The 13,214-nt window shown below is 46.5% G+C and overlaps 1 protein-coding gene across 2 annotated transcripts in view; it reads left to right on the forward strand.

The window, feature by feature from the left end:
* The window catches only part of LOC115123560 (dystroglycan 1-like), a 147,706-nt gene that overhangs the window by 110,988 nt on the left and 23,504 nt on the right, over positions 1–13,214 (forward strand). For both annotated transcript variants that reach the window (XM_065002093.1, XM_065002092.1), the window contains exon 2: positions 322–1,023. In XM_065002093.1, coding sequence (XP_064858165.1) covers positions 616–1,023 — 408 coding nt within the window. In that variant the 5' untranslated portion in view covers positions 322–615. The remainder of the gene's footprint in view (positions 1–321; positions 1,024–13,214) is intronic.

Raw genomic sequence — 13,214 nt, forward strand, 5'->3', positions numbered from 1 at the left:
AGCTACACACCTGGGATTATGTTGCTATAGCTACACGCCTGGGATTATGTTGCTATAGCTACACTCCGGAGATTATGTTGCTATAGCTACACACCTGGGATTATGTTGCTATAGCTACATAATGATAGGAAGCATGCACATTGTTGCCTGGAATGTTATTTGTATAGACTACAGATAATTAACTCTTAAGGTGATAGAGAGAGAATGAACTCCGAGGTGTTTAAAGTTGAGGTTAAATATTGAACCTGTCTAGCAGTTTTAAAACTCCTCCTGGTATTTAAAGCATGTCTTAATGAATTCCTGTTTCTTCTCTTTCTACAGGTCTCAAATGCTCGGTTAACAATGGGATCTACGAACCACTGAAGAGCCTCTGACAAAGGAACAAGGGAAACAAGAGGAAAGGAGAGGAGAAAAGGAGAGAGAGAAATCAAAGGAGAGGGGACTCTCAGAGAGAGAGAGAGAGAGCGAGCGAGAAGGAGCCCCTATTGAAAAGAAAAGCGGAGGTTGGGTCGGGTAGGATCAGCTTTGTGTCTGTCGGTGTGTGGTTGGGTTGCATGCTGTCCTCTCCAGGGGACATCCTCCTTTGTGTGAGAGATAGTTAACAAAAGACAAAGAATGCCCAATAAACAGAGAGGAGAGTGTCGAGCGACGGAAGAGGCTAGAGCGTGGATGCCTGGTCTGGGGAGCTTAGCTGTGGGTTGCAGGGCTAGTGTGTTGCTGCTACTGGCTCTCATGGTAACTCTGGCTCAAGGGGCCTGGCCACTGGATCAATCCCAGGGACAGGTGGAGGTGCTGGGGGACATGATGGTGGACGGACCCGGGGAGCTGGAGGCCTCCATGCACTCCTCCATACTGTCAGACTTCCAGGCGGTGGAGGCCTTGGATCCGGTGGCGGATGCAGTTCAGCATTCTGCAGTAGGAGCAAGGGGAGTGTCAGGATTCCCTGACTCGTCTGCTGTGGTTGGCCGGGTGTTTCAGATGAAGGTTCCGGTGAAGACGGACCATACCAGGAACATGGTGAAGGTGAGAACCCTAATCAATCATTACTGAGGCCCCCGAGGGGTGTGTGTGTGTGTGTGTGTGTGTGTGTGTGTGTGTGTGTGTGTGTGTGTGTGTGTGTGTGTGTGTGTGTGTGTGTGTGTGTGTTTCAGGGTTTCCAGACAATGTGACTGGGAAGATTTTAATTTAACGTCCATTTAAGAAATGTACCGGCCCCATATGGATTGAGTCCATAACCCACCACGCTGCACAGAATGACACATATCACATGTACATTATGGTGGTGCATCATCATAGAACAAGTGTTAATGAACCAGCCAATAAAACGTCATATTCAAATATTTGCCAAAATGCAATTAGCAGGAAAACACCATTCTAAACAGAGCACCCGGGGAAAACACCATTCTAAACAGAGCACCTGGGGAAAACACCATTCTAAACAGAGCACCTGGGGGAAAACACCATTCTAAACAGAGCACCTGGGGAAAACACCATTCTAAACAGAGCACCTGGGGGAAAACACCATTCTAAACAGAGCACCCGGGGAAAACACCATTCTAAACAGAGCACCTGGGGAAAACACCATTCTAAACAGAGCACCTGGGGAAAACACCATTCTAAACAGAGCACCTGGGGGAAAACACCATTCTAAACAGAGCACCTGGGGAAAACACCATTCTAAACAGAGCACCTGGGGGAAAACACCATTCTAAACAGCACACCTGGGGAAAACACCATTCTAAACAGCACACCTGGGGAAAACACCATTCTAAACAGAGCACCTGGGGAAAACACCATTCTAAACAGCACACCTGGGGAAAGCACCATTCTAAACAGCACACCTGGGGAAAACACCATTCTAAACAGCACACCTGGGAAACACCATTCTAAACAGACCACCTGGGGGAAAACACCATTCTAAACAGCACACCTGGGGAAAACACCATTCTAAACAGAGCACCTGGGGGAAAACACCATTCTAAACAGCACACCTGGGGAAAACACCATTCTAAACAGCACACCTGGGGAAAACACCATTCTAAACAGCACACCTGGGGAAAACACCATTCTAAACAGCACACCTGGGGAAAACACCATTCTAAACAGAGCACCTGGGGAAAACACCATTCTAAACAGCACACCTGGGGAAAACACCATTCTAAACAGCACACCTGGGGAAAACACCATTCTAAACAGAGCACCTGGGGAAAACACCATTCTAAACAGCACACCTGGGGAAAACACCATTCTAAACAGCACACCTGATAGCAGTTTGATATACAGTATGTGGCAGAGATGAACATCTCTGTTCGATGCTTAGAAAGAGGAGGAAACTAAAGATGCAACAACTACGATAGGTTTTTAATGTTACTGAGATTGTCACTTTGGCTTCAGGACAACGAAATAACGTTGATATGAAAACCAATAGAACAGGAGACAGATGACATAGTGGTGGGTCTAATAGAACAGGAGACAGATGACATAGTGTGGATCCAATAGAACAGAAGAGAGATGACATAGCGGTGGGTCTAATATAACAGGAGAGATATGACATAGTGTGGATCCAATAGAACAGAAGAGAGATGACATAGTGGTGGGTCTAATAGAACAGGAGAGAGATGACATAGTGGTGGATCCAATAGAACTGGAGAGAGATGACATAGTGGTGGATCCAATAGAACAGGAGAGAGATGACATAGTGGTGGGTCCAATAGAACAGGAGAGAGATGACATAGTGGTGGGTCTAATAGAACAGGAGACAGATGACATAGTGGTGGGTCCAATAGAACAGGAGAGAGATGACATAGTGGTGGGTCTAATATAACAGGAGAGATATGACATAGTGTGGATCCAATAGAACAGAAGAGAGATGACATAGTGGTGGGTCTAATAGAACAGGAGAGAGATGACATAGTGGTGGATCCAATAGAACTGGAGAGAGATTACATAGTGGTGGGTCCAATAGAACAGGAGAGAGATGACATAGTGGTGGGTCTAATAGAACAGGAGAGAGATGACATAGTGGTGGATCCTATAGAACAGGAGAGAGATGACATAGTGGTGGGTCCTATAGAACAGGAGAGAGATGACATAGCGGTGGGTCTAATAGAACAGGAGAGAGATGACATAGTGGTGGGTCCAATAGAACAGGAGAGAGATGACATAGTGGTGGGTCCAATAGAACAGGAGAGAGATGACATAGTGGTGGGTCCAATAGAACAGGAGAGAGATGGCATAGTGGTGGATCCAATAGAACAGGAGAGAGATGACATAGTGGTGGGTCTAATATAACAGGAGAGAGATGACATAGTGGTGGATCCAATAGAACTGGAGAGAGATGACATAGTGGTGGATCCAATAGAACAGGAGAGAGATGACATAGTGGTGGGTCCAATAGAACAGGAGAGAGATGACATAGTGGTGGGTCCAATAGAACGATGACGTAGTGGTGGGTCTAATAGAACAGGAGACAGATGACATAGTGGTGGGTCCAATAGAACAGGAGAGAGATGACATAGTGGTGGGTCTAATATAACAGGAGAGATATGACATAGTGTGGATCCAATAGAACAGAAGAGAGATGACATAGTGGTGGGTCCAATAGAACAGGAGAGAGATGACATAGTGGTGGGTCTAATATAACAGGAGAGATATGACATAGTGTGGATCCAATAGAACAGAAGAGAGATGACATAGTGGTGGGTCCAATAGAACAGGAGAGAGATGACATAGTGGTGGGTCTAATAGAACAGGAGAGAGATGACATAGTGGTGGGTCCAATAGAACAGGAGAGAGATGACATAGTGGTGGATCCAATAGAACAGGAGAGAGATGACATAGTGGTGGATCCAATAGAACAGAAGAGAGATGACATAGTGGTGGGTCTAATAGAACAGGAGAGAGATGACATAGCGGTGGGTCTAATAGAACAGGAGAGAGATGACATAGCGGTGGGTCCAATAGAACAGGAGAGAGATGACATAGTGGTGGATCCAATAGAACAGGAGAGAGATGACATAGTGGTGGATCCAATAGAACAGGAGAGAGATGACATAGTGGTGGATCCAATAGAACAGGAGACAGATGACATAGTGGTGGATCCAATAGAACAGGACAGAAGGACAGAAATGGCATAGTGGTGGGTCCATTCGGGAAGTAAATGGAAATTATAACTCCCGTCTATACAGACATATATCATCTCATTCCAAATACTTCACCAGAAAGCATGACTTAGCCACAGAGGAATCAAGGATCATTAGCTTCTTAAAAAAATAAAATAAAATGTTTGGATTGTTTAAAATCACAAGCTTGTAGGCCTTGAAGCCCACAGTTATCGGCCTAGTTAATTATTAAGTCGTCAGTTGTCAGAGAAAAGCATCTAAAATACTGTTTTGTGTGAAAAATAATTTATCTGGAATAAAATGTAAAACTGTTGAGACAAGAAAAAGGGGAGGAGGTGTGTGTGATGAAGAGGTGTGTGTGGTGAAGATGTGTGTGTGGTGAAGAGGTGTGTGTGGTGAAGATGTGTGTGTGGTGAAGATGTGTGTGTGGTGAAGATGTGTGTGTGGTGAAAATGTGTGTGGTGAGGATGTGTGTGTGGTGAAGATGTGTGTGTGGTGAAGATGTGTGTTTGGAGAAGATGTGTGCAAGTCTCTCTCCAGAATGGCTCCGCTGTCTCTGCTGTGCCTTCTTCACCACGCTGTCTGTGTGGGTGGACCAATTCAGTTTGTCCTGGATGTGTACGCCGAGGACCTTAACTTACTACCCTCTCCACTACTGTCCCTTTGATGTGGATAGGGGGGTGTTCCCTCTGCTGTTTCCTGAAGTCCACAATCACCTCCTTTGTTTTGTTGACGTTGAGTCTGAGGTTATTTTCCTGACACCACACTCCGAGGGCCCTCACCTCCTCCCTGTAGGCTGTCTCGTCGTTGTTGGTAATCAGGCCTACCACTGTAGTGTCTAACAGTACACCTACCACTGTAGTGTCTAACAGTACACTTCAAGTGACCCTCGTTCAAGATGGCTGTACTTCTTCATTACACAAAGGAAAAACCTCAACCAATTTCTAAAGACTGTTGACATCCAGTCGAAGCGATAAGAACTGCAAGAAGGTCCCTTAGAAATCTGGATTCCCAATGAAAATCATTGAAAAGAGAGTGAAAAAACAAATCAGAATGGTTTGTCCTCTGGGTTTCGCCTGCTAATAAGTTCTGTTATACTCACAGACATTATTCAAACAGTTTTAGAAACGTCAGAGTGTTTTCTATCCAAATCTACTAATACTATACATATTTTATCTTCTCGGGATGAGTAGCAGGCAGTTGAATTTGGACATGCTTTTCATCCGGACCGGAAAATACTCCCCCCCCCCCCCCCCCCCCCGTCACCAAGAAGTTAAACAAATGAAAAAGTATTTTATATTTGAGACTCTTCAAAGTAGCCGGCCTTCGCCTTGTTGACAGCTTTTGACTGGTACTGTAATTCTACAGCATATTGACAATGTCACATGTGAAAAACATTCCTGTACTAAGACTAGCTTAGAGACAGTGGCTAGATTGTAGTTAGTTATCTGTCCATGTCTTTCCACGAGGCGAGGGCCCCAGACTCCCCACAGACGCTGGTCTGTGATTGATTGTGAAACATGCCAAATATTTCAGCACTTATTCCCATGATAACAATCTGTCTTCCAGTCTTCGGGTGTAGTCAAATATTCACGGGATCTTTTTTTTTTATTGTGAAACATGCCAAATGTTTCAGCACTTATTCCCATGATAACAATCTGTCTTCCAGTCTTCGGGTGTAGTCATATAGATATATGTAGTCAAATATTCACGGGATCTTTCTGTCCTGTCAAACACATGGTAACAAGTCCCTGGTACAATACACCAAACCATGAGTACTTTTGCATATTGGGAATATGGACCCTGACAGCTGGGCTAAAGAATGCTATCGCCAAGCCCTATCGCCAAGCCCTATCGCTAAGCCCTATCGCCAAGCCCCATCGCCAAGCCCCATCGCCAAGCCCCATCGCCAAGCCCCATCGCCAAGCCCTATCGCCAAGCCCCATCGCCAAGCCCCATCGCCAAGCCCCATCGCCAAGCCCTATCGCCAAGCCCCATCGCCAAGCCCTATCGCCAAGCCCTATCGCCAAGCCCCAACACACACGTACACAATAAAGGACAAGCACACACACACTCGCGCACGCACACACACATACACACACACTAAATCTGATGGGCACACACCCATATACACACACACACGCGCACGCACACACACATACACACACACACAGACACTAAATCTGATGGGCACACACCCATATACACAGGTAGCCAAAGCTCAAGGCTGTAGAGCAAAGCGATCGTCAATGTTCGACTACCATGAGACCAATAATAACATCTAAGGTTTTATGGTGTAAAATCAGAGATGCATGAGAGAGAGAGTTGTATTATGCATGTGGTATGCATTATGTATTATGAATGTGGTATTCATATGTATAATGGATAACAATTCACACAGTTGCTGTAATGGCCTTGGACACAAGGGATAAGCTCACAGCCATCCAGTGGGGCCTAGTTATTCACAATTATTGGTGTAATTACTTTGGCTTCACACTCCCACTCGCCTCTCTTTCATTCTCTGAAAATTAACGGGGCCAAACTTGCGAACATGTTTCAAGGTTAAGTTTAAGCATCAGCCAATTAAAATTGTTAAGTACTGTCACACGGTAGTAAGCTACATTGTGTCCCATCAGATAACCTGGCACACGTTAGCCCTATGCTAGCCTCACCAGGTGGCAGTGATTTATTTCCTGTAACAAATTCCTCATCAGCCTATCAAAGATCTTAAACATTTTCCTCCACAAACCAATGGCATTTCTTAAAATAGGTCAACTCGGCCACCAAAGGGATACATGTGAACCTTGAATTCTCAAGCTAGGACACACAGGCTGGAAGAAGAAGAAAAAGCCTCTAGATGATTACAAGACCATGCAGGCGTGGCTACTCGCAGGCGTGGCTACTCGCAGGAAAAACTGTGTTTCTAAAATCTCTTTTTAACTCCTTTTAATACCGAAAGATGCAGAAGAAAGAAAATTAAATGTCCAGATACTTGTCAATATGTTACAGTGAAATCAAGCTTGTCTCTCAAACATTTAGACATACACTACCGTTCAAAAGTTTGGGGTCACTTCAAAAATGGTTACTTTTTTGTTACTATTTTTTTAAGAAAAGCAAAAAAAAAAAAAAAAAGGTCCATTAAAATAACATGATTTGTGGGTTCGATTAAAGGCTCAAAATGGCCAGAAACAAAGACCTTTCTTCTGAAACTCATCAGTCTATTATTGTTCTGAGAAATGAAGGCTATTCCCCCATGCGAGAAATTGCCAAGAAACTGAAGATCTTGTACACTGCTGTGTACTACTCCATGAGGGCAACTTCATTAAAAACACCAGTCTCAACGTCAACAGTGAAGAGGCGACTCTGGGTTGCTGGCCTTCTAGGCAGAGATGCAAAGAAAAAGCCATATCTCAGACTGGCCAATAACAAGAAAAGATAAAGATGGGCAAAAGAACACAGTCAATGGTACTCTGGACAGAGGAACTCTGCCTAGAAGGCCAGCATCCTGGAGTTGACATTGAGACTGGTGTTTTGGTACTTTTTAATGAAGCTTCCAGTTGAGGACTTATGAGGTGTCTGTTTCTCAAACTAGACACACTAATGTACTTGTCCTCTTGCTCAGTTGTGCACCGGGGCCTCCTACTCCTCTTTCTATTCTGGTTAGAACCAGTTTGCGCTGTTCTGTGAAGGGAGAAGTACACAGCGTTGTACGAGCTCTTCAGTTCCTTGGCAATTTCTCACATGGAATAGCCTTCATTTCTCGGAACAAGAATAGACTCACAAGTTTCAGAAGAAAGGTATTTGTTTCTGTCCATTTTGAGCCTGTAATCGAACCCACAAATGATGATGCTTCAGATACTCAACTAGTCTAAAGGAGGCCAGTTTTATTGCTTGTTTAATCAGTACAACCAATTTTCAGCTGTGTTAACATAATTGCAAAAGGGTTTTCTAATGATCAATTACCCTTTTAAAATGATAAACTTGGATTAGCTAACAAAATGTGCCATTGGAACACAGGTGGGATGGTTGCTGATAATGGGCCTCTATACGCCTATGTAGATACTCCATAAAGAAATCAGCCGTTTCCTGCTACAATAGTCATTTACAACATTAACCATGTCTACACTGTGTTTCTAATCAATTTTATGTTATTTTATTGGCAATTTTGTTTAGCTTTTCTTTCAAAAACACAGACATTTCTAAATGACCCAAAACTTTTGAACAGTAGTGTATATTCCTGTCGCCTAGACTTCCCTGTCGCCTAGACTTCCCTGTCGCCAAGACATCCCTGTCGCCTAGACTTCCCTGTCGCCTGGACTTCCCTGTCGCCCGGACTTCACTGTCGACCTAGACTTCCCTGTCGCCTGGACTTCACTGTCGACCTAGACTTCCCTGTCGCCTGACTTCCCTGTCGCCCGGACTTCACTGTCGACCTAGACTTCCCTGTCGCCCGGACTTCACTGTCGACCTAGACTTCCCTGTCGCCTAGACTTCCCTGTCGCCTGGACTTCCCTGTCGCCTGGACTTCCCTGTCGCCTGGACTTCACTGTCGCCTGGACTTCACTGTCGCCTAGTCCTCCCTGTCGCCTGGACTTCACTGTCACCTAGACTTCCCTGTCGCCTAGACTTCCCTGTCGCCTAGACTTCCCTGTCGCCTAGACTTCACTGTAGCCTGGACTTCCCTGTCGCCCGGACCTCCCTGTTGCCTAGACTTCCCTGGGGAAACTGCTTTGTGAGACTGCTTTTCTTTCCAGTGTATATTCTCTCTCCTCTCCACCCGTCACCAGACAGGACTCTCTTTTTCTCCTCTTTCCCTCTCTTTCCTTCTCTTTCCCTGAAACCCCTCCCTTTCTGACACACAGAGGCTTGCGCTGAACCCAGTTAGGCTTGGCGGCGTGGCAGGAAAACTTGTATTAGTAGGATGGATGACCAGATAAAAATGGGTGAAATATGTGACTCTTTATGTGTTTCTGGTCAGATATATCCAGTTCATTCAATCCAGATGTGTATCCCTCCCTGCCTGCCTGCCTCCCTGCCTGCCTGCATCACTCCCTCCCTCCCTGCCTCTCTGCCTCCCTCCCTGCCTCCCTCTCTATTTGTTATGTTATAATTGCGTAGCAACCAACCAGGGTTTGGAGGCCCTTCTATCTACTGCTGGTGTTATGTAGCTCATGTCCAGGTCCGGCTCCAAGCATAAACAACATAAGCAGAGAGGGGGGAGTCAGTCGGGGTCTCAGTCGTTGTGGGGGTCTCAGTCGGTGTCTGTCGTTGTCTCAGTCGGGGTCTCAGTCGTTGTCGGGGTCTCAGTCAGGGTCTCAGTCAGGGTCTCAGTCGTCATGTCGGGGTCTCAGTCTCAGTTGTCGTTGTCTCAGTCGGGGTCTCTAGGTCTCAGTCGGGGTCTTTTGTCTCAGTCGGGGTCTCAGTCGTTGTCTCAGTCGTTGTCTCAGTTGGGGTCTCAGTCGGGGTCTCAGTCGTTGTCGGGGTCTCATTTGGGGTCTCAGTCGTTGTCGCAGTCTCAGTCGGGGTCTCAGTCGTTGTCTCAGTTGGGGTCTCAGTCAGGGTCTCAGTTGTTGTCGCAGTTGGGGTCTCAGTCGTTGTCGCGTTCTCAGTCAGGGTCTCAGTCATTGTCGCGGTCTCAGTCGGGGTCTCAGTCATTGTCTCAGTTGGGGTCTCAGTCAGGGTCTCAGGTGTTGTCTCAGTCGGGGTCTCAGTTGTTGTCTCAGTCGGGGTCTCAGTCGGGGTCTCAGTCGTTTTCTCAGTCGTTGTCTCAGTCGGGGTCTCAGTCGTTGTCTCAGTCGTTGTCTCAGTTGTCTCAGTCGTTGTCGGGGTCTCAGTCTGGGTCTCAGTTGTTGTCTCAGTCGGGGTCTCTATCGGAGTCTCAGTCGGGGTCTCAGTCGGGGTCTCAGGTGTTGTCTCAGGTGTTGTCTCAGTCGGGGTCTCAGTCGTTGTCTCAGTCGGGGTCTCAGTCGTTGTCAGGGTCTCAGTCGGGGTCTCAGTCGGGGTCTCAGTTGGGATCTCAGGTGTTGTCTCAGTCGGGGTCTCAGTTGTTGTCTCAGTCGAGGTCTCAGTCGGGGTCTCAGTTGTTGTCGGGGTCTCAGTTGGGGTCTCAGTCGTTGTCTCAGTCGTTGTCTCAGTCGGTGTCTCAGTCGGGGTCTCAGTTGGGATCTCAGGTGTTGTCTCAGTCGGGGTCTCAGTTGTTGTCTCAGTCGAGGTCTCAGTCGGGGTCTCAGTTGTTGTCGGGGTCTCAGTTGGGGTCTCAGTCGGGGTCTCAGTTGTTGTCTCAGTTGGGGTCTCAGTTGTTGTCTCAGTCGGGGTCTCAGTCGGGGTCTCAGTTGGGGTCTCAGTTGTTGTCTCAGTCGAGGTCTCAGTCGGGGTCTCAGTCGGGGTCTCAGTTGTTGTCTCAGTCGAGGTCTCAGTCGGGGTCTCAGTTGTTGTCGGGGTCTCAGGTGTTGTCTCAGTCGGGGTCTCAGTTGTTGTCTCAGTCGGGGTCTCAGTTGTTGTCTCAGTCGGGGTCTCAGTTGTTGTCGGGGTCTCAGTCATTGTCTCAGTCGGGGTCTCAGTATGAGTCTCAGTGTTTGACTCAGTCGGGGTCTCAGGTGTTGTCTCAGTTGTTGTCGGGGTCTCAGTTGTTGTCGGGGTCCCAGTCGGTGTCTCAGTCGTTGTCTCAGTCGTTGTCTCAGTCGGGGTCTCAGTATGAGTCTCAGTGTTTGACTCAGTCGGGGTCTCAGGTGTTGTCTCAGTTGTTGTCGGGGTCTCAGTCGTTGTCGGGGTCCCAGTCGGTGTCTCAGTCGTTGTCTCAGTCGTTGTCTCAGTCGGGGTCTCAGTATGAGTCTCAGTGTTTGACTCAGTCGGGGTCTCAGGTGTTGTCTCAGTTGTTGTCTCAGTCGGGGTCTTAGTCGGTGTCTCAGTCGTTGTCTCAGTCGTTGTCGTGGTCTCAGTCGTTGTCTCAGTCGGGGTCTCAGTCGTTGTCTCAGTCGATGTCTCAGTCGTTGTCTCAGTCGGTGTCTCACTCGGGGTCTCAGTCAGAATACTGACCGGGCATGCAGGGCACGTGCCCAAGGGCCCTGACCTCCATAGACTAACAAAATCAATCATATTAGCATAAATCATGGCTCAAGTGTAGAATTGCAGGAAATTAGCTTTAAAACTGCAAAAATCTCTCTCCACCTCATGGCAAAATAAATAGATTTGCAGTTAATAAGCTATATAACTGCGAAACACATTTTTTGTTGTTGTAGAATTGCATTAAATTTGTTATAAAATTGCAAGATTCTCTAGAATATCATAAAAGCTTTAAAACTGCAAAATGTTCTCAACACCACATGGTAAAATCTATTTTTCTTATATTTATATTTTATATATATATATATAATCATTTTATATATATATATATATAAATATATTTTATATTTTTCTATTATTATTTTTTCTTCTCTCCTCCGTCAAAAAGGGGGCGACTAAAACACACGCTGAGGGAAGATAAGTATTTCATTTAGTGAACAACTTTTTTTCTACTTCCGGGTTGGAGCGAGCGGTCGCATTCGCACCTCGGCTCGCAGGTAGTATAACTTTTCATTACATTTCACTATAGCACAACGGTTTGATTTGTCTAATCTTAGCAATTTCTCCTTAGCTAGCTACATAGCCGTCTTTGTATCAAAGATAATTGCGTAATCATCGTATTTCGTCATCCTAACGTAGTCTACACTGCTATCTGCCCAGCAGCTAGCCAGCTAGCCAGCTAGCTAACATCCACCGTCTACCAGTTGTCTTTGCTGTCTTTGCTGTCTTCGTATCCAAGATAATTGTGTAGTTTAGAGTGTGTAGTCTTAGAGTGATTATCTTAATTTACCGAGGTTAGCTAGCCAGCTATTTGTCGTCCTTAACGTAGGAGACACTGCTAGCTAGCCAACAGCTAGCCAACGTCTGCCGAATAGAACTTCCTCACTCAACAACCCGGTCGCATTCCGCTTCGCTCCACAGGTAGTATCACATTTTCATTTCATTTCATTACAGTACAACGGTTTGATTTGTTTGATCGTAGCTAGCTACATAGCTAGCTACATAGCCGTCTTTGTATCAAAGAGAATTGTGTAGTCTAGAGCGATTTTCTAGGTTAGCTAGCCAGCTATTGTCGTTCTTTAACGCAACGTAACGTAATCAACACTGCTAGCTAGCCAGCTAGCCCCGAATAGCAGCACTGTGGAAACTATCACACTCAACGGAACGACTTGATTAGTGTAGTGTCAACAACGCAGCCACTGCCAGCTAGCCTACAAAGTCAACAACGCAACCACTGCCAGCTAGCCTACTTCAGCAGTACTGTATCATTTTAATCATTTTAGTCAATAAGATTCTTGCTACGTAAGCTTAACTTTCTGAACATTCGAGACGTGTAGTCCACTTGTCATTCCAATCTCCTTTGCATTAGCGTAGCCTCTTCTGTAGCCTGTCAACTATGTGTCTGTCTATCCCTGTTCTCTCCTCTCTGCACAGACCATACAAACGCTCCACACCGCGTGGCCGCGGCCACCATAATCTGGTGGTCCCAGCACGCACGACCCACGTGGAGTTCCAGGTCTCCGGTAGCCTCTGGAACTGCCGATCTGCGGCCAACAAGGCAGAGTTCATCTCAGCCTATGCCCCCCTCCAGTCCCTCGACTTCTTGGCACTGACGGAAACATGGATCACCACAGATAACACTGCTACTCCTACTGCTCTCTCTTCGTCCGCCCACGTGTTCTCGCACACCCCGAGAGCTTCTGGTCAGCGGGGTGGTGGCACCGGGATCCTCATCTCTCCCAAGTGGTCATTCTCTCTTTCTCCCCTTACCCATCTGTCTATCGCCTCCTTTGAATTCCATGCTGTCACAGTTACCAGCCCTTTCAAGCTTAACATCCTTATCATTTATCGCCCTCCAGGTTCCTCGGAGAGTTCATCAATGAGCTTGATGCCTTGATAAGCTCCTTTCCTGAGGACGGCTCACCTCTCACAGTGCTGGGCGACTTTAACCTCCCCACGTCTACCTTTGACTCATTCCTCTCTGCCTCCTTCTTTCCACTCCTCTCCTCTTTGACCTCACCCTCTCACCTT

Source organism: Oncorhynchus nerka, linkage group LG15, assembly GCF_034236695.1.
Source record: "Oncorhynchus nerka isolate Pitt River linkage group LG15, Oner_Uvic_2.0, whole genome shotgun sequence".
In the NCBI taxonomy this organism is placed as follows: Eukaryota; Metazoa; Chordata; class Actinopteri; order Salmoniformes; family Salmonidae; genus Oncorhynchus; species Oncorhynchus nerka.